This window comes from Platalea leucorodia, assembly GCF_965183815.1.
Source record: "Platalea leucorodia genome assembly, chromosome: W".
Taxonomy (NCBI): Eukaryota; Metazoa; Chordata; class Aves; order Pelecaniformes; family Threskiornithidae; genus Platalea; species Platalea leucorodia.
Window position 1 is genome coordinate 210404 of NC_138859.1, and position 22865 is coordinate 233268.

Here is a 22865-nt window from a genome sequence, read left to right on the forward strand (position 1 = left end):
CCAAGAGACGCAGTGGCCTGGGGCAAGATGCTTTATTGCACGGGGAGGGGGATGCGGGGGCCAGGGTGGCAGGTGGGGCTGGGAGGGGATTTCAGGGTTCGGGGGGTGGCACTCGGGGCTGGTCGTGGTCTGAGCCCTGCGGAGACAAGGAAGGAGCAGTGAGTCGGGGGCCACCGTCACCCCCAACGCATGTGCCAGCGAAAGTGGCTCCTCCAACATTCCCCCCACCTCCAGGAGGCATATTGGGGTCCCCTGCCTCACCCCCACCCTCCAGGGGCGCAGGCAGGTTCCCTCCTGGAGACACAGGACCCCCAAGTGCTCTCCCGTGCTGGGGCAGGCGCGGGTGCAGGACATGGGGTGCGGGATACGGGCTGGGGGAACGTGGGGTGTGGGATGGAGGATGCGGGGTGGAGGACTTGGGACGCGGGATCAGGACGCGGGATGCAGGATCAGGACGCGGGATGCAGGACCAGGACGCGGGGTGCGGGACGCGGGGCGGGTGCTGACCGGGCTCAGGCCTTGCAGAAGCCGATGGCGGCGCAGGTGTCCTGGGGCTCGTCACCGTTCTGCAGCGCCTCGCTGATCTGGTCCCGGTACTTCTTCACCAGCTGCTTGCAGACGCGGCCCAGGCGCTTGCCCAGGGCCCGGCAGGCTTTGCCCAGCGCCGCCTCCACCGCTGCCTGCCACAACCAGCCCCGGCGGCGTCAGCGGGGCCGCCTGCGGGGCCCCGCTCCCCCGAGCCCCCCGCCCGCCTGCCGGGCCCCGCTCCCCCGAGCCCCCCAGCCGCCCGCTCACCTCGTCGGGGTCGTCGCCCACCATCGCCTTGATCTGCTCCAGGATTTTGGTGCACAGGGTGCACTTCTTCCCCTTGCGCAGCGCCATTGCGTCCCCTTCAGCCACGTCCCCTTCGGTCATGTCCCACTGTGGGAGGACAAGGCGGACCCTCAGGGCTGCGCCGGGCCCCCCGATACAGGCGGGGGGCTGCCCCATGGCCGTGGGGCGGCGGCGGGGCCAGTGCTCACCAGGGCCAGGCTGTCCCAGAGGTCACGGCAGTACTGCTCCCTGCCGCAGCGGCTGGCGGTGGCCACGTCCTGGCACCAGGCTGCGGGGCCGCCCTGGCAGGGCTCGGGGACCGCAGCCTGCGCCGCTGAGCGGGGATGGGGACGGTGAGCGCGGCCGCGGGAGCGCGCGGCCGTCACCGAGGTCCCTGGGTGCCGCAGGAGTGCCCAGACCCCGTCCCCACGCAGACCCTGTCCCCACTGTACCCCAGCTGGCACACGGACCTTGTCCCTGCCACCCCCAGGTGCCTGTCCCCACGTGGCCGCCATCCCCGCCATCCCCGGCTCCCCATGTGGAACCCATCCCCACCATCCCCATGTCCCCACATAGACCTTGTCCCCACCGTCCCCACTGCCCCCACGAGGACCCCGTCCCACCATCCCAAGGTCCCCACGCAGACCCCGTCCCCAGGCCGCCATCCCCGCTGTCCCCCGTGCCCGTCCCTGCCTGTCCCCCTCCCCTGCGCCCCGGGGTGCCTGTCCCCCCGCCACCCCGTCCCTCCTCGGGGGCGCGGGGCAGGGGGGACCCCCGTTACCTCCCACCGCCACCAGCACCAAGAGGAAGGCGGCAGCCATGGCGAGCCCACTCGAGAGGGTGACAGCAGGTGACAGCGGGTGACAACCGGCCGGCCCGCCCCGACGGCTTTTATAGCGGGGCGAGCGGGCTGTGGGGACGGCCGCGCCACTCAGCGCCGCCGAAACCCAAAAAACCCTTAAAATGGAGCGGCGCCGGCTCGCAAACCCCTTCCTCCCTCGCACCTCCGCCCTCCGCCCCCGCGGCAGGAAGGGGAGCCGGGGGGGCCCAGCCCCGCGCCCCACCGAGCCCCCGCGCCCCGCGGCGGGGTGCCGCCGGCGGCCCCCAGCCCTGGGCCCGGCGGGGGGCGGCCCAGCAGCCCCCCAAGCGGGGGGGGGGGCGTGGGGCCGGGGGCTCTGCGGGGGTCCCCTCTGCCCCCGCCCGGGCTCGGGGGGCCTGGGGCTCCGTCCCGCTGACCCCGGTCCCCCCATGAGCAGTGGAGGGGCCCGGGGGCCGGTCCCGGTGTCCCCTGTCCCCTCCCGGACCCCCCGAGGCCTCAGGCGTCGGCCTCGTGTCCCCTGTCCGCCATGGCCTCCGTGGGGCCTGTCCCGGTGTCCCCGTCCCCTCCGGGGCCCGCCGGGGCCTGGGGCCCGGTCCCGGTGTCCCCGTCCCCTCCGGGGCTCCGTGGGGTCCCGGTGCCCCCCTCCCCCCGCCCCCGCCGGTTTCCACGGTAACGGCCTCGCGCCGCCGCCACCGGCGGTTGCCACGGCGACCCGCCGCTTTGGCGTCACTTCCGCCCCGCGGCCACGCGACTTCCGGGCTTTGCGGCGTTCGCGCCTTTTCCCCCCCCCGCCCCTTCCCCATGGCGGGCCCGCGGTGCCGGCGGCCCCCCCCGACCTCTGACCCCTGACCTCTGACCCCGTAGGTGACCTGCGGCCTGGGGGGGCCCGGAGGGGGGTGAGGACGGGGGGGTTTGGGGCTGTCCCGCTCGGGGGGCGGCCCGGAGGGGGGGCGATGGGGGCCCGGGGGGGGGCTGGTGCCTTTTGGGGGTCCCTGGGGGGGGGCGGAGGGTCCTTGGCGCGGGGGGGCTCCCGGGGGACCCCCGCGAGGGTCCTGGGGGGACCCTGGTTTGGGGAGGGGGGGTCCTGGTGCCCGGGGGGGGCTGGGGGGTCCCTGTAGGGTCCTGCGGACTGGGGGGGGCTTGGACCGGGGAGTTTTGGGGCGGGGGTGTCCTCGGGGGGGGTCGTGGTGCTCGGAGGTGTCTGGGGGGGCTCCCGGTGCCCTGGGGGGGGTCTCCGTGCGGGGGGGTGTTTAGGGGGGATCCGGGGGGCTGTGCAGGGCTCGTGGTGCCGGGGGCATTTGGTGGTCCAGTGGCCAGGCTGTGACTGGGGGGGCTGCGGGTGTCCTGCTGCGGGGGGTGACTGGGGGGTCCTGGGGTTTTCCTGGCACCAGCGTGGGTCTGGGGGTGCCCTGGTGCTGGGGAGGGGGGCGGTGATGGGGGGGGGTCAGTCGTGTTTTGGGGGGGGAGGGGGGCAGTTTGGGGGTGGGGGCTGCCTCCAGGGAGGGATTCGGGGCGACGGTGATGGCCGGGGTGTGCCGGGCTCGGCGCCGTGCCGCTTTGCCACCCTTAATTTGCCCGGATCCTTAATTTGCCCATTTCCTTGCCAGATCCTCCATTAAAATCCCGCCGTGTCCAGCCCAGCTGCTCCGGCCCGGCGCCCACCATGTTCTGGGAGCAGGCGGCCGCCACGGCGCAGGGTTTGCTGGCCCCCCCCTCCGCCGAGGCCTCCACCTTCGCCAGGCTGCCGGTTTCGGCGTACACCGACTGCTCCCAGCCCTTTCGGCTGGGCGAGCGCAGCTTCAGCCGCCAGTACGCTCACATCTACGCCGCGCGCCTGATCGAGATGCGGCCCATCCTGGAGGAGCGGGCGCGGCAGAAGTGGGGTGAGTCGGTTTGGGGAGTAACCCCCCTCTTTGGGGCAGGAGGGCAAAGCCGCGCGGCCGGCACAGTGCCTGCTGGAAGCTCTTCGGTGATTTTTTGGCGGGTGCTGGCCATCCTTTCCTAAGCTTAGGCACACATTAGGGGTCGAATAACCCTTTGGGGGATGGTTTCTCTGCCGGACATGTCCCAGCCTTTCTAAAATCAGCTTTAAACATCAGCTGTGTGGAGAAAACCTTTTTTCTTTTTTGCTCACCGGGCCAGGTCAGAGCTCTCGCTCGCTGTCGGGAGCACGAGTTAAGCGCAAGGTTTGCACGGCGAGGGGCTGGCGGGCGCCCCGGCCAGGAAGCGGGCTGTGGGGGGCGCGAGAGGCGCCGCTTGCGCCGGGGGGGCCGTTTCCTCGCCCGGCAGAGCTGTGTTAGCGGTTAGCGGGTGGGATCCTCGTGCTAGAGAGTTTCCATCCAGCGCCGCTGTTACGCCTTCGGATGAAGCAACTGCCTCGCTGCTGCCAGAGCGCGGTGGCTGAGCTTTCTGACAGGCCTCGGCGCGGCACATGGCTCCCTGAGCGTGGTAAAAGCCTGTTATCAAATTTCACCCTCTCGGACCAGCCAAGCTTTCAGCTTTGCCCTTCTATGGAGGTTTTTGGGCTTGGCCACTTGTTTTTCTTTCTCTCCCCGGCCCCGTGGGCTGCGTGGAGCGAGGGGAAGCAAAGCCCGCGCCGGGCTGTGCCGGTTACACAGCGGATGTTGTTCCTTGGCCGGCCACCCTGCGCCGTAACCCTGGATTTTGCCGAGGGTGACGGGAACCAGTGGTTTTGTAAAGCTCCACTTCCCAGAGTCATGTGATGGGACGAGATTTCTGGCGTTTGTCTCACAGCGAGAAGTGCCTGCAGGCAAAATCTGGAGAGAGCAGCCCCCCTCCCCCTAAACACACACATTTGGAGGGTTAGAGCCAAGAATAAGAAACTAAAATGGGATTGTTTTTTCTGACTCTGAGTGTTTGCATTCCTGGGATTGATGAACCTGTGTTTCCAGCTCCGCTGAGCCCAGGGTGCCGGTGATGGCAGCGGGGTGCTTTCCACCGGAGAGGAGTCACGTTCAGCAGGCGCGTGATTAGCAAAGGGAGAGTCTGGGGGGGGAAAAGGTCACCCCACCGCCCACAGCCAGAAAGGGCGACCCGACGGAGGAGCTGGCGCGGCAGCGGGCTTCGGCCGTGTTGTTCTGGGAGAGGAGCCCGGCAGCTCCCGCCGCCCCGGCGCAGTCCTCCTCCCTCCCGCGCTTGAGGCTCGGGGTGGCTGGGCTTCACGGCTTGATTTAAGCAGGAGGAAATAAAAGTCCTGCAGACACGTACAGGACAGGGCTGAAGCATCTCTGGGTCCTGGTGGGTGAGGTGAGAAGTCTTGGGCTCAGCCTGTGGTGAGGGAGGTGCATTTTTTGCTGTCTGCGCATGCTGCCCAGCCACAGAGACAATGAAGCGCTGGGGCTGCAATGCTCTTTGCACCTCCTGAGGCGCGACTTGGTTCCCCCGGCCCATATCCCCCCTGGTAAAGCCCAGGGACCTGTTTGTGCCTTTCAGGCAGAGGAAACCCTGCCCTCCCCAGCAGCCTGTCTTCATGCTGGGATCTTCCCAAATGCCCGGCTGCGATGGGGATCCTGGCTTCCAGCAGGGATCCCGGGCAGAGGATCTGGCCCTGGCAGAGGCAGAGGTCAGACTTGGGGGTGGTGAACGATCTCTCCTGCCTGTCAAATCTGAGTGGGATGTTTGGGTCATCTGGATGAGGAGCAGGAACACCAGCCCCTCGTGCTCAAGGGCAAGAGCACCAGTTCCGTGCCCAGGTGGGACAATCCTGGACCTGTGCCCCCTGCAGAGCTGGAGCTGTGGGCCCAGCGGGAGCTCTGCACGCTGTCCTGGGTGGTGGCCGGGAGCTGTGGGTCCCCCAGACCCTGGTGTGACCCAGCTTTCCTCCCCCTCAACGCAGAGGAAATGCCTGCAGGCAGTGCTGGCTCTCTGGCATGCTCCGTTGGCCCCATCTGGCCTACACATGTGGATTGGGCTCCGTGCCTCAAGGAAGAGCGAGAAGCTTTGCAACATTCCCTCGCCGCCTCTTGCTGGCCTGGACGTTCAGGCCCTTTCAGCTGGTCCCGGCCAGCCTTGAGCCTTGCCTGCCCTCGCAACCGTCCCCGAGGCCGGCTGAGCCCCGTTTCTCTCCGCAGGGAACGGTGTGGTGGTGAGGAAGCTCTGCGAGCTGCGGGCGGGCGAGAAGTGCTGCGTGGTGGGGACACTCTTCAAGGCGATGCAGCTGCAGCCCTCCATCCTGCAGGAGATCAGCGAGGAGGTAGCGGCGGGGACGTTCCCTCCCGCGGGCCCCCCCGTCCTCCTCCGCATGGCTCTGGGGGACGTGCCAACACATGGGCAGCTTCCCATCGCTTCCCTTGTGCTCGCTGTGGCCGAGCAAGTGGGAACTGCCAGGACCTTGACCTGGGGAGCCGGTGTATAATCTTCTCTGTGCCTACGCTGTCCCTAGACGCCGCCACTCTTGCTGCCACCCCTTTGTGCCAGTGCGGATTGTGTACGTGCCTGCTTGGTGTTGCTTTTCCTGCCCTTGGAGGGTTTGGATCCAGCAGAGCAAACCTCCTTTCCCTGCTGCAGGGGAGGAGGATGAGGGGGGTGTCCGGGGAGGCTCTGCCGTCCCCATGCCGTGCTGGGGGCCCATCTGCTCCCAGCCAGCTCACAGGGAGCACGTTGGGAAGTTTGGAGCCTGCTCGTCGCAGCATGAGGTTAGCCCCGTGCCTGCCGGGCAGGGTTCAAAGGGAGCGGAGCGCTTGCCCGGGCGATGATTGCAAACACGTTTCCCAAGGCGAGCCAGAGCGCCGTCTCCCGCTGCCTGGCTGAGCCGCTTCCTCCTTGGCCGGGGAGCCACGCTCGTGTTTGCTTCGCCAGGGCGCTGCAGGGAAGCGTTAAGCGAAACCAGCTCGTCCGGGCAGCGTGCAGCTGGCGAGCAGCGCCGAGAGCTGCCGGGGCCTCCAAAGCGCCGCTTTCAAAGCGGCAGTGGGGGTGTTGGCCGCACCGGCGGCGGGGGGCCGCGCCGGCGGCTCTCATGAGTCACGCGCCCGCACTCTGGTTTCCACGAGCGGGGTTTGGCTGGGGTGAGGAAGGGCCCTTTGGGGCAGCTCGGCCTTGCCAAGGCCATGACAGCCTGCCCTGTCCCCCCGCAGCACAACCTGGTGCCTCAGCCGCCCTTGCCCAAGTACATCCACCCCTCCGACGAGCTGATCCTGGAGGACGAGCTGCAGCGGATCAAGCTGGAAGGAGCTGTCGAGGTGCAGAGGCTGGTGACAGGTAGGGGATGATGGCTCTGTGGTGGGAGCCACCTCACAAGCCCTGGCCGGGGGCTGACCGTCCGCTCTCTGCCATAGGGACCATCTGTGCCGTGTATGGCTCCGAGCAGGATGATGGCAAGTTCCTGGTGGAGGATCACTGCTTTGCCAACCTGCCCCGGCCGCTGCCCTGGAAGGGCCCCAGCTTGGACCGGTGAGTCTCCGCAGGGACAGGAGCGGGGCTGGCACCGCCGTATCTGGAGCCCCTTGGTGTGGGCAGCCCTGGCATTGCCGTGCAGGCAGGGATGGGTGCAGGCAGGGAGCACTGCCCGAGCCTCTCCGCTTAGGTTCGTCCTGCTGGTGTCGGGGCTGGGGCTGGGCAGCGGCAGCGGCGAGTCCCTGCTGAGCACGCAGCTGCTGGTGGACGTGGTGACGGGGCAGCTGGGCGCCGAGGGCGAGCAGAGCTGCGCCGCACAGATCTCCCGCGTCATTCTGGCGGGGAACCTGCTGAGCCAGAACACGCAGAGCCGGGACACCATCAACAAGGTACGGCGGGGAAGGGGCCTTCAGCCTCGACCCTGCTCTCTGGGGCTGGGGCTGGCACGGGGAGGCGCGTGAAGGTGGGGAAGGAGGAGTCAGAGAGGGCACGGGGTTGTTCCCTCACTCTCTCCCCACTGCCCCAGGCCAAGTACTTGACCAAGAAGACCCAGGCTGCGAGTGTGGAGGCCGTGAAGATGCTGGATGAGATCCTGCTGCAGCTTTGTGTAAGTGCTTGGAGCGGGATAGGGTTGGCTGGGGCCTTGGGTACCTTCTGGGGGAGGGAGCCTGGCTCCCAAGCCAGGGAAGCAGTGCTCTGCCAGCAGCCTGGGGCTGCGGGGTGGCAAACACCCCTTCCCCGGCCCCCAGCTTCCCTTTGAGCACCGCATATGGTGCTGTACGGGAACGCGGCAAGAAGGGGAGGCAGCGCACAGCCCAGCTTCAGATCCCTCTCCTGGCATCTGGTCTCTGCGGTGAAGCCAAGCGGGGCTTCCTGCGGGGAAGTGGTGGGAGCCAAATCAGGGATTGGGCAGAGCCGGGGCTTTGCTCTGAGCCCCTTCGAAGGAGGGTGGCTGGGCCGTCCCCCGTAATCCCCGCTCTGCCTGCAGACCTCCGTGCCCGTGGACGTGATGCCTGGTGAGTTTGACCCCACCAACTACACGCTGCCGCAGCAGCCCCTGCATCACTGCATGCTGCCCCTCGCCAGCGCCTACTCCACGCTCCGGCTCGTCACCAACCCCTACCAGGCTGACGTGGACGGCGTCAGGTAAAAACACCTCGTGTGCCACCGGCTCTGTGATAACTGCTGGCGGCATGGGATCGCGGGGCAAGTCACGGCAAGTACAGCTGTCAAATCCCTCCTTCTTTCCCCCAAAATGGTGTAGGTTTTTGGGGACCTCAGGGCAAAACATCAGCGACATCTTTAAATACAGCAGCATGGATGACTACCTGGAGATCCTGGAGTGGACGCTGCTGGCGGGACACATCAGCCCCACGGCCCCGGACACGCTGGGTAAGGCGAGAGCTGGGTGGCCGCCAAGGCTGGGGGGCTGTTTGCCCTCGAAGGGGTGCAAGGTGCAGGTTCCCCTCCTAATTTCCATCCCTCCCAGGCTGCTACCCCTTTTACAAATCGGACCCTTTCATCCTCACCGACTGCCCTCACGTCTACTTCTGCGGCAACGCTCCCCGCTTCCAGTCCAAGCTGCTCAAAGGTGAGTCCCGCAGCCTGCAGGGCCCCCGATCCTCGCTCGGGGCTGGGACCCTGCCCCGGGGTGCCGCCCGAGGGCTCACCCGCCTGACGCCCACCTATTTTTGCAGGGGAGGACAAGCAGCAGGTCCTGCTGCTGACGGTGCCCGCCTTCAGCACCACGCAGACCGCCTGCCTCGTCAACCTGCGCGACCTCAGCTGCCAGCCCATCAGCTTCTCCGGCTTCGGGGCCGAGGACGATGACGGGGACATGGAGGTCGGGCACTGACTGAGCAGGCAGGGCACGGACTCGATAAACCCCTGGCCCCTCGGAGGGCCCTGGCGCCCTCCGCCTTTGTGTCATCATCCCCGTCTGCCCTCCCGGGAGGGCTGGCACGGAGCTGCCGGGGGCGCAGGAGAGAAGAGATGCTTGTACCAATATAACTTGATTTATTTGTGTAACAAAAAAACTGTGGAGGGGACAGGGGCTGCGCCTGCCTCCGTGTGGGCCCTGCCCTGGAGAGCGGGACCACCCCTGCCAGCCCCGCTGTGCCGGGAGACGGGGACGGGGCGAGGGCTGGGTCCTGCTTCGCCCCCTCCCTTGCCAGGCAAGGGCTGGTGCTGCCCAGCCCCGAGGGACGGGGCAGCACGTCCTCTCCTGCCGGGCTCTGGAGCCTGGCAAGGGGGATGCTCTGCAGCCGCCCAGCCTTTGGGGCGAGCGTCGGCATGGCGTGCCCTGCAGTCAGGAAGCAGCGCGGGTGAGAAGCCGGAGCCCACCCGGGGCGGGCTACCCAGAGCGGGCTGCCCGGGGCTCGAGGAAGGCTTTAGAAGCAGATGCCGGAGCCTGCTGCAGGCGAAACCAAACCGGCCGCGAGCGTCCGGCCTTGGCTCGAGGCAGGAGCGAGGGGACGAGCATCTCCTAGTCACCAAAGTTCACGGTGTAGGTCTCGGCCGTGGTGAAGGGCTGCGCTGTCCCTGTGCCCAGCTCCCAGGCCTCCGTCTCCGTCACCAGCTCAGTCACCACCTCCGTTTCGGTCTCCATCTCCCAGGTGCCGGCTGTGGGTGGCTCTTGGCTCCAGGGCGCGTAGGCAGTGCTGCTGAAGGGGAAGGGCAGGGCCGTGGTGGGTGGCGGGGCCGTGAGGCCGCTGGCGGCTGTGGTGGCATTGAGACGCCGCAGCCTCATCTGCTGCCGGAGCCGCATGCGCTGCCGGAGGCGCATACGCAGGCGCATGCGTTCGCGGGGCGTCATGGGGCGGCCGGGCACGATGCGGCGGATGGGCCGGTTCCCGTTCATGGCCATGATCTCCCGGATGCGTTTCCAGTTGGAGCGCGAGAGGACGAAGTTGCACTGGGTGGCCCCGATGTCGTAGAAGACGCTGCAGGTCTTGACGCTGGGGTTGTAGCCCTCGGCCCGAGCCGAGACGCGGTACTCGCCCGGGTTCAGGATGCGCCAGTAGTCCCCGCCGCTGGCTGCGGAGAGCGAGGGGAGGCAGCGGGGTGTGAAGGAGGCAGCACGGTGCTGCCGGCACCCCGCCTGGCGCCCTGCCCTGTGCCATACCTGTCTTGATGTTGTGGTTGATGCCCCCTACGACGATGGTGGCGTTGGCGATGGGTTCTCCCTGCTGGTCCGTCACCAAGCCCTTGATGCCCCGGTGGACCTACGCGAGGAAAGGGGACGAGAGGATGCACGTGGGGCAGGCGGGGCAGCGCCGGCTCCCCGCCCGGCGCGTCCCAGTGCCTACCTGCTCCATGAAGGTGAGCAACGACTCCTTGTTGTTCTCCCACTCCTGCTGCAGCTCGCTCTCGTGGGGGAACTTGTCGCAGCCCAGGTAGACGGAGAGCTCCAGGCAGTTGGTGTGCAGGTAGCTGAAGTCATTCATGGCTGTAAAACAAACCAAGCGCTCACCCAGCCGCTCACTCGCACCTTCGGGTGGCGGGAGTGCGGGGCGGGCGGACCGACGCCGTATGGCGTGGGACCCACTTACTGCCAGCCCGGGGGTGCCACTTGGCCCCCTGCACGATGCCCATGGCGTTGGTCATGTCCTGCGTGTGGCAGCCCCCGCGGAAGGTCTCGGTCATGGTGAGGTGGGCTGAGGCGTAGGAGATGGCGAGCCAGCGGAAGATGGCATGGTCGGGCGTCTCCTGCAGCTCGGGGTTGTCGTCCTCGTAGTCGTCTGGCGGGCGAGGGGCGGCCGCTGGTGTCTCGCTGACGGGCCGGGCCGTGTCGAAGGGGTAGGACACCAGCTTCTCCCCGCCCTGCAGGTTGGCTCCCAGCACGAAGGGGTTCTTGTCCATCCATGCCATGACGGCCCGCGTCTCCACTGCCACCTGCCGAGGCAGGCACGGCAGCGTGAGACGCCACGTCCCCATCACCGTCCCACCACCCCGCCCCGTGCCGTGGCTCACCGTGGCGTCCTCAACCAGGTAGTGCTCCGGGATGGGGATGTGGTGGTTGGGGAACTTGTGGGGCACCAGCTTCCTCTCCTCGGCCGCCCAGAGCGCCGAAGCCAAGTCGGGGAAGTTCTCAAAGAGGTCGTAGCCCTCCTCCGTCCAGTGGCCCAGCGCCCAGTTGCCCAGCTCGGAGCCCTGCGGGCAGCCCAGGGCAGCGGTGAGCCCGGGGGCTGCATCCCACCGTCCCATCCCACCGCTCCGCCGTCCCATCCCCTGCTCTGCCGTCCCCTTACCGCCTCGCGGGCCAGCTCGTAGCCATCGGGGTTGAGGGAGGGCACGAGGTGGATGCGGGTTTCGGTCACCAGGCTCCGCACCCGGGGGTTGCCGTCGTGGTACTCCTTGCACAGGAACTGCATCAGCAGGAGCAGCAGCTCCCGGCCCAGCACTTCGTTCCCGTGCAGCCCCGCCGTGTACCTGAACTCGGGCTCGCCTGCGGGCAGGGTACAGGCAGGGTCACCGTGTTGCCTGCGGCAGGGGACAGCAGCCAGGTCCCCCCACACCTCCCCTTCTCACCCGTCTCGTGCTCGCCCGGGTTGTCCGAGATCTCCATGGCGTAGATCTTCAGCCCGCGCGAGCTCTTGCCGATGTTGTAGATGCGGGTGATGGTGGGACACTCCTCGTTCACCACCTTCATCAGCTGCGGGCGCAGGGTGGGGGGCAGGTGATGGGGGACAGCGCTCGGGGGGCCGAGCCCACCCCCCCGTGAAGGAGCCCACCCCACGGAGGTGCCCACCGCCCCACGGAGGTGCTCACCTGCCTCATGTCCTTGTAGGTGTGGTGGCGGAAGTCCAGGTTGTCGGTGGAGGTCACCTCGTTCTGCTGGGCGTAGTAGCTGCTGATGGCTGCGGAGGGGACAGGGACACGGCGGTGGGGGGCTGCGGAGCTGCCATCCCCCCAGTCCCCTCAGCCGCCGCTTTGGGGTGGCTCTTACTGGAGAGGGGGCAGCCCAGGACCTCGAGGCGCAGGCAGAGGCTGCCGTTCCACGTCTGGGGGTAGATGCGGATGTAACGGGCTACTATGGGCTCGGGGAACTCAGTCAGCACTGGCGTGTCCTTGTCCACGTTGCCGTAAAACATCTGCAGAGGGGAGCAAGACGTAGCCACGGCAGGGGAGCGGGTCCCTGCTGTCCCCGTCCCCCCCAGCCAGCCCGTTCTGGGGTCCCGTACCATCTCCTCGTAGCCGTTGGTGTACATCACCCAGTTCTGGCTGTCGTTGCTGAAGCCCACGTAGAAGCTGGTGACAAAGTCCTCGCTGTGGGAGGAAGGGGACAGGTTGGGAGAGGAGGTCCCCGAGCTGCTCCCCCACCCCGTGTCCCCGGATCCGTCCCCTCCTGCTCGTCCCCGGCCCCGTACTGGATCTGGGAGTCGCGGCCCTGGGTGATGACGCCGGTGAACTTGGTGGTGCGGCGGGTGTCCACCTCGATCCAGTGCGCCCGGCTGTCGTCCTCAGCGCACCAAGCCCCGTCGAAGAAATCGTCCTCGTTGGTGCCCGCCTGGGGTGGGGACAGTGGGGGGGACGTGGGTGGGGGGCCCGCTGGTGTGGAGGGTGGGCGCGGGGCGGGCGACCCTCACCTGCATGTTGAGGCGCCCGCGCTGGGCACCCAGCCCGTGGCGCAGCATGGAGGAGGCCAGGATCTGGTCGTCCTCGATGCGGTGGGACTCCAGGCCGATGGGGGGACACCCTGGGGACAGTGGGGGGGCGGGAAGGTGGTGGGCACCCCCCTGCAGCGGGGTGCCCGCTTCCCCCTCAGGACCGGGGACACTCACTTGTCTTCTCCTCTGGAGGGGCCCATTCGTCCTCGTCCGGCTCCCACTTCTTCCCCCCTGGTTTTTTGGGTTTTCCTGGAAAAGGGGTGCATGAGGGGGAGCAGAGCCCGGGGGGCTGGGGGCGAGGGGACGGGGCTGGGGGGGCTGGCACCCACCTTTGCGGTCCCGGCCCTTCTCCTCCGCCCAAGGGTCCTCCTCCTCCTCCTTGCTGCTGCCGCCTTTCTTGGGCTTCCCTGGGATGGGAGAGCGGCTGCCGGGGACATGCCACCTGCCCCAGGGACGTGCCACCCACCCAGGGGACGTGCCACCCGCCCCAGGGATGTGCCACCCACCCAGGGGACATGCCACCCACCCAGGGGACGTGCCACCCACCCCAGGGACGTGCCACCCGCCCCGGCACCCAGCCCGTCTCTCACAGGGCTTGAGTTTCTCCTCGTCCGTCTCCATCTCGTCCTCTTTGTCCGGGTGTTTCCTGGGCTTCGGCGGGGGGGGCAGCCCGTACTCCACTGCGGGGTGCAAAGGGGGAGCGGGGCTGGGACACCCCTTCAGGGCCGGGGGACGGCGCGGGGGTGCCACCCGCCAGAGCCCAGCTGGGCACGGGGGGAGATCCCTACCCATGGGGCCGGGCAGAGCCCCCCAGGAACGGGGGTCCTGGGCTGCCCCGGCCCCCCGTGGCTCGTCACTCACGGTCATCGTAGTCGGGTCGTAGGAAGCCGTCCTCGTAGTCCCCTTCGGTCACCAGGACGGGCGGCGGGGGTGGTGGCTGAGGGGGTGGCACCTCCGGCTTCGCTGGGGAGGGCGAAAGAGGCCGTGCTGGGGACTGGGGGGGAATGGGGGTACCCCCATGTCCCTGTGGGGTCCCTGTGCCCCTATGGGATCCCTCAGTCCCTGTGGGGTTCCTCATGCCTCTGCGGATCCCCACACCCCTACTGTGCTCCCAGGGGTCCCCCATGTCCCTGTAGGGTCCCCCATGCTTCTGTGGGATCCCTGTGTCCCTGTGGGATCCCCCATGCCCCTGTGGGGTCCCCATGTCCCCCTCTGTATTCGCACGGGATCCCCGTGCCCCCAGGAGATCCCCATGCCCCTAGGGGGTCCCTGCAGCCCTGTGGGGTCTCCTGCACCCCTTACGCAGTCCCCATGCCCCCCCCCAGCTCCAGGCTGTCCCAAAATGATGCTCCCCTGGGTCCCCAAGGCTGGGGACTGTCCCCTCCACCCCAAGAGGTGCCAGCCCCCCCTTGTCCCCCTGTCACCCCACTTACATGGCTCCTCGGGCTGGGGCCAGACTCTCTCGGGTTTTTTCCTGCTCGGGGGCTTGCGGGGTTTCTGCTGGCGCCGGATGTACTCGACTGGGGACGGAAAGGGGGTGGCGGTGACTTTGGGGGGACGAGGTGGGGGGACACACCCTCCCTCCTTTCCTGGAGGCCGGGGGACCCCGGTGGTCCCCCCGCCCACGCCCTGGCACCGTACAGTCCTCGTAGTCCTCCCGCTCCAGCTGCTCGTTGTAGTCCAGCGTTGGTGGCTCCGGCTCCTCGGGGACCTCTGCGGGGACAGGGCACGTGGGGACGGGGCGCAGGGTGGCACCGGGGAGCAGGGAGGTGGCACTGGGGTGTAGGGAGGTGACACTGGGATGCAGGCAGGTGGCCCTGGGGTGCAGGGAGGTGGCATTGGGACACAGGGTGGTGGCCCCAGGGTGGAGGGAGGTGGCCCCGGGGTGGAGGGAGGTGGCCCTGGGGTGCAGGGAGGTGGCCCCGGGGTGCAGGGAGGTGGCCCCAAGACACAGGGAGGTGGCCCCGGGGACAGGGCACTCACCAGGCTCGGGCTCGGGGCTCCAGTCCTCCCGCCCTGGCTCCCAGGGCTCGCTCGGTGGCTCCTCCAGCTCCCCTGGGGACAGGGACACAGAGCGAGGGGCTGGCGGGGCCCCCCGGCAGCCCCCCGCCGAAGGAAAATCCCGTCAGGAGGCAGGCTGGCGGGGCGGAGGGGTGACCCCGGCGGGACAAAGCCCAGCCAGCCATGGGGTGCCGCCGGGAAGCCGAGCGGGACACGGGGGGACGCCGTGGGGTGCCACCCCCCCACCCCAACCCGGCTGGCGGCGAGATCAGGCCCCCCAAGACTCACCTCGGCCACCTCCATCCTCCTCCTCCTCGTAAGGCGAAGGCTGCTCTGGGAACCGGGGTGTCCCCGCATCATCCTCGCCCCGCGGGGGCTGCAGGGTGGCAGGGGGCTCCGGGGGGGTGGTCGGTGGCTCCGGTGGCTTCTTACCGGAGGGTTTTTTGGTGGCCTTGGGCGGCTTCTCCTTGGGCGGCTTCTCCTTGGGCTTTTTGGAGCCTTTCGGGGGTTTTTCGGAGCCTTTTGGGGGTTTTTCGGAGCCTTTCGGGGATTTTTCAGAGCCTTTGGGGGTTTTTTCAGAGCCTTTTGGGGGTTTTTCGGAGCCTTTGGGGGTCTTCTCCTTGGGCTTCTTGGGGGGCTTGTCCGTGCCCCTGTCCCTGTCCTTCTTGGCGCCCCGGCCTCTCTCCTTGGGCTTTTTGGTGGGCTTGGGCGGTTTTTCCTTCTTCCCCTTCTTGGGTTTCTCGGGCTCCGTCAGTCCCGGGGAGCCTGGGGAGGGGAGCGGGGGCAGCAGCCGCCCCGCCGCGGGGTGAGGGGCGGCCGGGGCCGGGCTGGGGGGGTCCCCACCTCCCGCCGCGCCCCGCTACCGGCGCGGCCCCGACCCGCGGTGCCGCTGCCGCCCGCTCACCGGTGCCGGTGCCGGTGCCGACGCCCAGGTCGGTGCCGAAGCCCAGGTCGGCGCCGTCCCCGTCCCCGTCCCCGTCCTCGCCGTCGCCGCCGCCGGGGCCGAGGAAGCCCCGCAGAAACGCCTCGATCTCGGCGTCGGTGAGCGCGGGCGGCGCGGCGGGGCCCGGGGCGGCCCCGGGCAGCAGCGGCAGCAGCGCGGCCGCCAGCAGGAGGCAGGAGCGGGGCGGCCCCGCCAGCCCCATCGCCGCGTCCGCCGCACCGGCCCCGGCCCCGGCCCCGAGCGCCCGGGCGGGACGGGCGGGGGGCGGGCGCAGGGCCGGGGGCGGCACCGAGCTGCGGCGGGGCCGAGCGGCACCCGCGCCGCACCGGGAACAACGGGAACAACGGGAACGGCACCGGGAACGGCACCGCACGGGAACGGGAACAGCACCGGCACCGGCACCAGCATGGCACGGGAATGGCACCGGCGCTGGCACGGCACGGGAATGGCACCGGCGCTGGCACTGCACCAGCACTGCACGGGAATGGCACCGGCACTGGCACGGCACGGGAATGGCACCGGCGCTGGCACTGCACCAGCACTGCACGGGAAGGGCACTGGCACCGGCACGGCACCGGCACTGCACGGGAATGGCACTGGCACGGCACCGGCACAGCACCGGCACTGCATGGAACCGGGACGGTACCGGCACTGTACGGGACCCACACTGCACGGGCACTGCACTGGCACCAACACCGCACAGGAATAGCACCGGCACCGCACTGGCACTCTGCGGTGTGGTGCGCCTGACGCTGGACTGACACTGGCACTGCCACCGCCCGGGGAACCCACGCCAAACCAGCACCGCACGGGCACTGCCACCGCCCGGGGAACCCATGCCGAACCGGCACCGCACGGGCACTGCCGCTGCCCAGGGCCCCGCACCAGTTGGGAACCAGCGCTGTGCTGGCACTGCCTGGGCCCTGGTTTGCAGGGGCACCAGCACCGCACGGGGACCAGCGCTGCACCGGCGCTGGCACGACGCGGGCACCGGCCCTGGGCACGCAGAGCCCACGCTCACGTGCTGCGGCCTGGTACGGACACACGGACACCGCGTGTGCAGGCACACACACTGCACGCAAACACCGCCGCGCTGCGCGCACACCGCATGCGTGACGCTGCACGCACGACGCGTGGGAAGCCCGCCGTCGCGCCGACGCGCTGCACACGCGGAGACCCCGCACGCGGGACACGCACCACACGTGTCCCTGCACACGCGTGGGCAACTGCCCATGGGCCCCCCGTGCACGGAGGCACCACGCACACGGACCACGCGCTGCACGTAGGACGCGGCGCACACGCGTGACCCCCGCCCACCCCCTTCCCGGGGAAGGGAAGCCCCCCGGGTGCCACCCGAGGCGCTAAGGGGGTGCGGTGGGCGCCCCCCACCCGCCCCGGCCCCCCAGGCTCCCCGGGCCGCGCGGTGGCCGGTGGGGCCACGTGGCGGGCTCAGGCCGCCCGCGCTCGTCACACGCATGGCCCCCCCGGCCGTGAGTCACTTCCCAGCAATGCTGCGGCCGGGGCCTGGGGGGAGCTGGGGGGGGGTGCCCTGCTCTGCACCTCCCAGTGCCTCCCAGTGTTCCCAGTGCCTCCCAGTGAGCCTCCACTGCAGCCCCCCTGCAATGCAGCCCCCAGTAGCGCCCCCCCCTCCCAGTGCAGCTCCCAGTACGGACTCCTCCACCCGTTACAGCTCCCCCAGTACAGCCCTCCCCTCCCAGTACAGCCCTCCCTTCCCAGTACAGCATCCCAGTACAACCCTCTCCCAGTACAGCTCCCAGTATACCCCCCAAGTGCACCCCCCCATATAGCCCTCCCAGTACAGCTCCCAGTACAGCCCCCACCCATTATAGACCCCTCAGTACAATCCCCTCCCAGTGCAGCCCCACCCAGTACAGCTCCCAGTATACCCTCCCCAGTGCAGCCCCCCTGTTTAGCCCTCCCAGTACAGCCCCCAGTACAGCCTCCCCACCCAGTAGGGCCACCCCCTCCCAGTAGAGCCCCCCTGTACCCCCCTGGCAGGGCACAGGGCTGGGACCCCCCCGGGGGGGGTGGCCCACGGGTGACACTCAGTGCCCTGGGTGACAGTGGGTCCCGGTGGGGTGGGGGGTCCCAGGAGGGTGGGAGGGTTCCAGTAGTGGGGTGGGGTCCCAGCAGTGGGGTGGGGGGGTCCCAGGAGGGTGGGAGGGGGGTCCCAGCAGTGGGGTGGGGGGGGTCCCAGTGGGGTGGGGGTCCCAGAGGGGAGGAGGACCCCACCGTGGTGTGAGGGGCCCCACTCGAGGCCACGTGTCGCCGTGGGGGGCCCACGCGGGGCCAGGCCCGTCCCCCCCGTCCCCACCCTTTCCTGCCGCCTGAGTCACCGCCGCCGCCTTCCGGGAGGCTCCGCGGCTGTTGGGGCGTCCGTCTGTCCTGCCGCGGCCTGCTGCCGTCCGCCTGAGCGAGGGGCTGTCTGACTGTCGGGGCGTCCGTCTGTCTATCAGGGTGTCTGTCCGTCTGTCTGTCTGTGTGGCTGGCTGTCCGTCGGGGGGGGGGGGGGGTGGTGTGTCTCTGGGGTATCTGTCTGTCCATCCGGGTGTCCTTTGGGGTGTCCATCCGTCCGGCCAGCTGTCTGTCTATCGGGGTGTCCTTCGGGGTGTCCTTCAGGGTGTCTGTCTGTCCATCACGGGGTGTGTGCCTCTGGGGATGTCCATCTGTCTGTCCTGGGGGTTTCCCCACCCACTGGAGTGTTTGTCTTTCTGTCTGTCCTTCCTGGTGTCCACCTATCCATCGGGGTGCTCATCTGTTTGTAGGGGTGTCTGTCTGTCCTTCCAAGTGTCCAGCTGTACATTGGGGTACATCTGACCATTGGGGTGTCCGTCTGTCCATAGTGGTGTCCCCCTATCCGTAGGGGCATCCATCTGTATGAAAAGGTGTCTGTCCATCCTTCTAGGCATCCGTCTGTCCATTGGGGCTTCCATCTACCTGTTGGGTGTCTACCCCTCCTTCTGGGTGTCTGTCTGTCCTTCTGGGTGTCCATCTGTCCGCTGGGGTGTCGATCTGTCCACTGGGGGCTCCACTTCTCCTTCTGGGTGTCTGTTGGGGTGTCCGTCTGTCCACTGGGGCATCCATTTCCCTATCGGGGCGCCCTTGACCCCGCGGCTCTCCACCCCTTGTGCTCTCCATCTCACGGTGCCCCTCCGTCCGCAGGTCCAGCCCTCCGCTCCGCCACCCCACGCGTCACCACCTCCCCGCCGCCATGTACACCGCGCTCCCCAAAAGGTACCCCCGCCCCCCCCCCTCCCCTTCCCCTCGCCCCCCGGCTCACGCCGCCCCTCGCCCCGCAGCGGTTCCCCCTTCGGCCCCGCCGCCGCCCGCCCGGGGCTGCACATCTGGCGGGTGGAGAAGCTGCAGCCGGTGGAGGTCCCCAAGGCGACGTGGGGCGTCTTCTTCTCCGGGGATGCCTACCTGGTGCTGCACAACGGGCCGGACGAGCGAGCCCACCTCCACCTCTGGCTGGGTGAGCCCCAGGGTGGGTGGGTGGGTGGGGGCGCGGGGGGTGGCGGTGGGAGCGGGGGGCTCAGCGCTGGCTGCCGCCACAGGCCGGGATTCCTCGCGGGACGAGCAGGGCGCCTGCGCCCTCCTCTCCACCCAGCTGAACGCGCTGCTGGGCGAGCGCCCCGTGACGCACCGCGAGGTGCAGGGCAACGAGTCCGACGTCTTCATGGAGTACTTCCCCCGCGGCATCACCTACCAGGTACGGGCGCTGGGCATCCCCGGTGGGGGCTCGGGGCGCTCCCGGCGCTCAGCGTCCCCACTGAGCACTCAGCATCCCGACCAGGCTCTCGGCATCCCCGCTGGGCGCTCAGCATCCCCACCACTGGGCATGTGGGATCCCCTCTGGGTGCTGGGCAGCCCTAGTAGGTGCTCAGCCTCGCTGGTGGGTGCTCAACACCTCTACCATGTGCTCAGCATCCCCTCTGGGTGCTCAGTATCCCTGATGGATACTGAGCACCCTTGCTGGGTGCTCAACACCTCTACCACATGCTCAGCATCCCCTCTGGGTGCTTAGCACCCAAGCTGGGTGCTTGTCATCCCTGCTGGGTGCTGGGCACCCACCAAGCACTCAGCACGCCTCGTTGGGTGCTGGGCACCCCAGCGGGCGCTCAGCACCCCCGTGCCGGCAGGAGGGCGGCGTGGACTCGGCCTTCAAGCCCACCTGCCCCGGCGCCGGCGCCGGCCCCGTGCGCAAACTCTACCAGGTGAAGGGGAAGAAGAACATCCGGGCGAGCGAGCGCAGCCTGAGCTGGGCCAGCTTCAACACCGGCGACTGCTTCATCCTCGACCTGGGCGAGGTGGGCAGGCGCCGCCGCGTGGCCCTGTCCCCACCGTCCCTCTCCCTGTCCCCCAGAGCTTCTCACCTTGAGCGTCCTTCTGGGTGGCCATCTGTCAAAGTGTCCATCCATCCGTAGGGGTGTCTGTCTGGTTTTCTGGGTGTCTATCTGTTGGGATGTCTGTCTGTCCTTCTGCGTATCAGTCTGTTGGGTTGTTCGTCTGTCCTTCCAGGCAGCCATTTGTCCACTGGGGCATCTGTCTGTCCATAGGGGTGCCTGTCTGTCCTTGGAGATGTCTGTCTCTTGGGGTGCCCATCAATCAGTTGGGGTGGCTCCCCTACCCATAGGTGTGTTTGATCGTTGGGGTATCTGTCTGTCCATCTCGGTGTCCATCCATCCATTGGGGCAACCCTTTATCCATCTGGGTGTCTGTCTGTCGGGGTGTCCATTTGTCCAGCGCGGCGTCTCCCTGGGCCAGCGTCAACCCCAGTGACTGCTTCATCCTCAGCCTGGATGAGATGGGTTGGGGGCCACCACGGTGGCCCGGGGGAGGTGGGATGGCTCCGTCACCACTGTCCCTCTCCCTGTCCCCAGACCCTCTTCGTCTGGTGCGGGGCCAAGTGCAACGTGCTGGAGCGCAGCAGGGCGCAGGAGCTGGCCGCGGCCATCCGGGACGGCGAGCGGGGCGGCAAGGCTCGCCTGGAGATCGTGGCAGATGGCGAGGAGCCGCCTGAGATGCTGCAGGTGTGCCGGGGCCCCGACGTCCCCAGTGGGAGCAGAGGGGGACCTGAGTATCCCCGGGGTGGCTCTGTGACAGCCCCTGTCTCTTCACCCGGCAGGTGCTGGGCCCCAAGCCCACCTTGCAGGAAGGCAGCCCCGAGGAGGACGTCTTGGCCGATCAGAGGAACGCGGGGGCAGCCATCCTCTACAAGGCAAGGCCACCTCGGGACACCAGGGTGGTCCCCGGGCTGGGCATAGCTGAGTGTCCCCATGGTGGTCCTGGGGCTGGGCATGGCCAGGGGACACCGCGGTGGCCCTGGGGCAGGGCACAGATGGGGGATGCTGCAGTGGCTGTGGGGGGGGGACACAGGACGGGGCACGGCCGAGGGACCCCGGGGTGGCCCCGCGGTGACATCCCGGCCACGGGCAGGTGTCGGACGCAACGGGGCGCATGGACCTGACCCAGGTGGCCGCGAGCAGCCCCTTCAGCCAGAGCCTGCTCTGCTCCGACGACTGCTTCGTGCTGGACAACGGTGCCGGCGGGAAGGTCTACGTCTGGAAAGGTGCCTGGGGACGGGGGCGGGGGGGGGACGCGGGGACAGGGGCCACCCCCAGCGTGGCTCTGACATCCCCGTCCGCAGGGCGCAAGGCCAACGAGCAGGAGCGCCAGGCGGCCCTGAAAGTGGCCGAGGAGGTCATCGCCCGCATGGGCCACTCGCCCCGGACACAGGTGGGTGCAGGCGGCGAGGGCTGCCCAGGGGCTGGCACGGGCGAGCTCACCCTGTCCCGGTCCCCGTCCCCTCCCTGTCCCTGTCCCTGTCCCGGCAGGTGGAAATCCTGCCCGAGGGCCGCGAGACGCCCCTCTTCAAGCAGTTCTTCACCAGCTGGAAGTGAGGGAACGGGTACCCGCGGGGCCAGCGCCCGGCCCAGGGCGTCACCAGGCTTGTGCCAGCTGTGCCAGCTCCCTGCCAACACCTGCGCCCTGCTCAGCTGTCCCGTGACTGTGCCATCCCCATCCCCATGTCATCCCCATCCCCATGTCATCCCCATGCCCACATCAGTCACATCCCCATGCCCTCCCCAAGCCTGTGCCAACCCCATACCGTCCCTGTGCCATGCCCACGCCACCCCTGTGCCTTTGCCCACCCCATGCCCGTGTCATTCCCATCCCCTTGCCATCCTCATGTCCATGCCATCCTCAACCCCATCCCCATGACCGTACCATCCCCATTCCTTTGGCATCCCCGTGCCGTTGCCCACCCCATCCCCTTGTCATCCCCGTCCCCATGTCATTCCCATCCCCGTGCCATCCCCGTCCCCGTGCCCATGTCATTCCTGTCCCCGTGCCATGCCCACGGTCTGTGCCAATGCCGTCCCCCCACCCTCACTGCTGCCGCACCTCTGCCACCCCCACGCCCTCACCGCCTTTCCGCTTGTGCCCGTGCTACCCCCGTGCCCACGCTGTGCCACCTCCACGCCCCATCATCTCCGTGCCCACGTCATGCCGCGCTGTCCCCGTGCCCACATCATCTTCTTGCCCATGCCGTGCCCGTGCCCACACCGTGCCCACGCCCACGCCAGGCCCACGCCCACGCCAGGCCCACGCCCACACGTCTCCCCCGTCCTGCGCCCAGGCCCTGGCGAACACAGGGTGGGTGCCGAGCCCTGTGTCTCGCTGCTCCGGGTGCGGTGCTGCGTGAGCACCCCAAGATGGCTGGGAGAGGTGGGAGATGGCTCGTGGCACCCGCCAGCCCTGCGTCTCCAGTGTCCCCACATCCCCAGTGTCCCCACATCCCCAAGTCCCTCATGTCCCCAAATCCCCGGTGTCCCTGCACGCCTGGGACCTGCATCCCCAAGGTCCCTTCAGCCCGGCGTCCCTGCCACCTCCATGTCCTCACGGCCCCGGTGTCCCCACTCCCCGCTATCTCCACAGTCCCTGCACCCTGATGGCCTCAGTGTCCCCAAATCCCCAGCATCCCCAAAACCACCCCTAAAGCCCCTCTACACACCCGGGGCCACCCAGACCCCGTCGCTGCCTGCACATTTCTGCCAGCCGCTGCCTCCGGCTGCTTTTCTGACCCAACCTCCCTCCGTATTAGACTCAAATAATTAGTGCTGGGGCTAATTACGTATCTAATTATCCCTGCCTTCGCTCCTCTCTCTGGAGCACGAGCCTGGTCACGATGACCCGTTGCGAAAACATGTGGTGATTCCCACGCGCGGCCCAGCTTTACCTTATTAAAAGATTTCTTGTTGGCGCTGGCGGCTGACGTTAGGAATACGTGAGCTGTGCCCGGCCC

General features: G+C 68.6%; 4 protein-coding genes across 5 annotated transcripts; 2 read left to right on the top strand and 2 right to left on the bottom strand.

The window, feature by feature from the left end:
* Positions 1 to 22: 22 nt before the first annotated feature.
* On the bottom strand, positions 23 to 1678 carry LOC309601868 (antimicrobial peptide NK-lysin-like). The gene is made up of 5 exons (XM_082335085.1): positions 1595 to 1678; positions 1023 to 1147; positions 796 to 921; positions 508 to 680; positions 23 to 136 (listed from the first exon to the last, which is right to left on the bottom strand). The coding sequence occupies exons 1-4, from the start codon at positions 1632 to 1634 to the stop codon at positions 513 to 515; spliced, it is 459 nt and encodes a 152-aa protein (XP_082191211.1). The 5' UTR covers positions 1635 to 1678; the 3' UTR covers positions 23 to 136; positions 508 to 512.
* A 737-nt stretch (positions 1679 to 2415) lies between these two features.
* On the top strand, positions 2416 to 8973 carry LOC309601554 (DNA polymerase delta subunit 2-like). The gene is made up of 11 exons (XM_082334616.1): positions 2416 to 2493; positions 3241 to 3516; positions 5725 to 5846; positions 6727 to 6850; positions 6928 to 7042; positions 7176 to 7374; positions 7512 to 7592; positions 7974 to 8131; positions 8250 to 8377; positions 8475 to 8576; positions 8683 to 8973. Exons 2-11 carry the CDS (start codon positions 3297 to 3299, stop codon positions 8838 to 8840), a joined length of 1407 nt encoding a protein of 468 aa, XP_082190742.1. The 5' UTR covers positions 2416 to 2493; positions 3241 to 3296; the 3' UTR covers positions 8841 to 8973.
* Positions 8974 to 9034: 61 nt separating this feature from the next.
* LOC309601693 (adipocyte enhancer-binding protein 1-like) lies at positions 9035 to 15740 on the bottom strand (the record flags this gene model as incomplete). The annotated part of the gene is made up of 21 exons (XM_082334860.1): positions 9035 to 10021; positions 10110 to 10209; positions 10294 to 10433; positions 10537 to 10879; positions 10958 to 11137; positions 11236 to 11432; positions 11516 to 11639; positions 11756 to 11844; positions 11934 to 12078; positions 12169 to 12253; positions 12355 to 12494; positions 12574 to 12683; positions 12769 to 12843; positions 12924 to 13001; positions 13185 to 13274; positions 13456 to 13557; positions 14028 to 14114; positions 14236 to 14307; positions 14578 to 14649; positions 14884 to 15360; positions 15500 to 15740. 21 exons carry the CDS (start codon positions 15738 to 15740, stop codon positions 9471 to 9473), a joined length of 3498 nt encoding a protein of 1165 aa, XP_082190986.1. The 3' UTR covers positions 9035 to 9470.
* A 2182-nt stretch (positions 15741 to 17922) lies between these two features.
* LOC309601513 (macrophage-capping protein-like) lies at positions 17923 to 22788 on the top strand. 2 transcript variants are annotated; one of them, XM_082334546.1, is made up of 10 exons: positions 17923 to 18018; positions 18722 to 18793; positions 18859 to 19031; positions 19114 to 19268; positions 19699 to 19866; positions 20440 to 20589; positions 20685 to 20777; positions 20996 to 21128; positions 21207 to 21295; positions 21394 to 22788. In XM_082334546.1, exons 2-10 carry the CDS (start codon positions 18771 to 18773, stop codon positions 21457 to 21459), a joined length of 1050 nt encoding a protein of 349 aa, XP_082190672.1. In that variant the 5' UTR covers positions 17923 to 18018; positions 18722 to 18770; the 3' UTR covers positions 21460 to 22788. The 2 variants fall into 2 exon arrangements, with proteins under 2 accessions (XP_082190672.1, XP_082190673.1); XM_082334547.1 differs by having other exon boundaries at positions 17934 to 17990.
* The last annotated feature ends 77 nt before the right edge of the window (positions 22789 to 22865 follow it).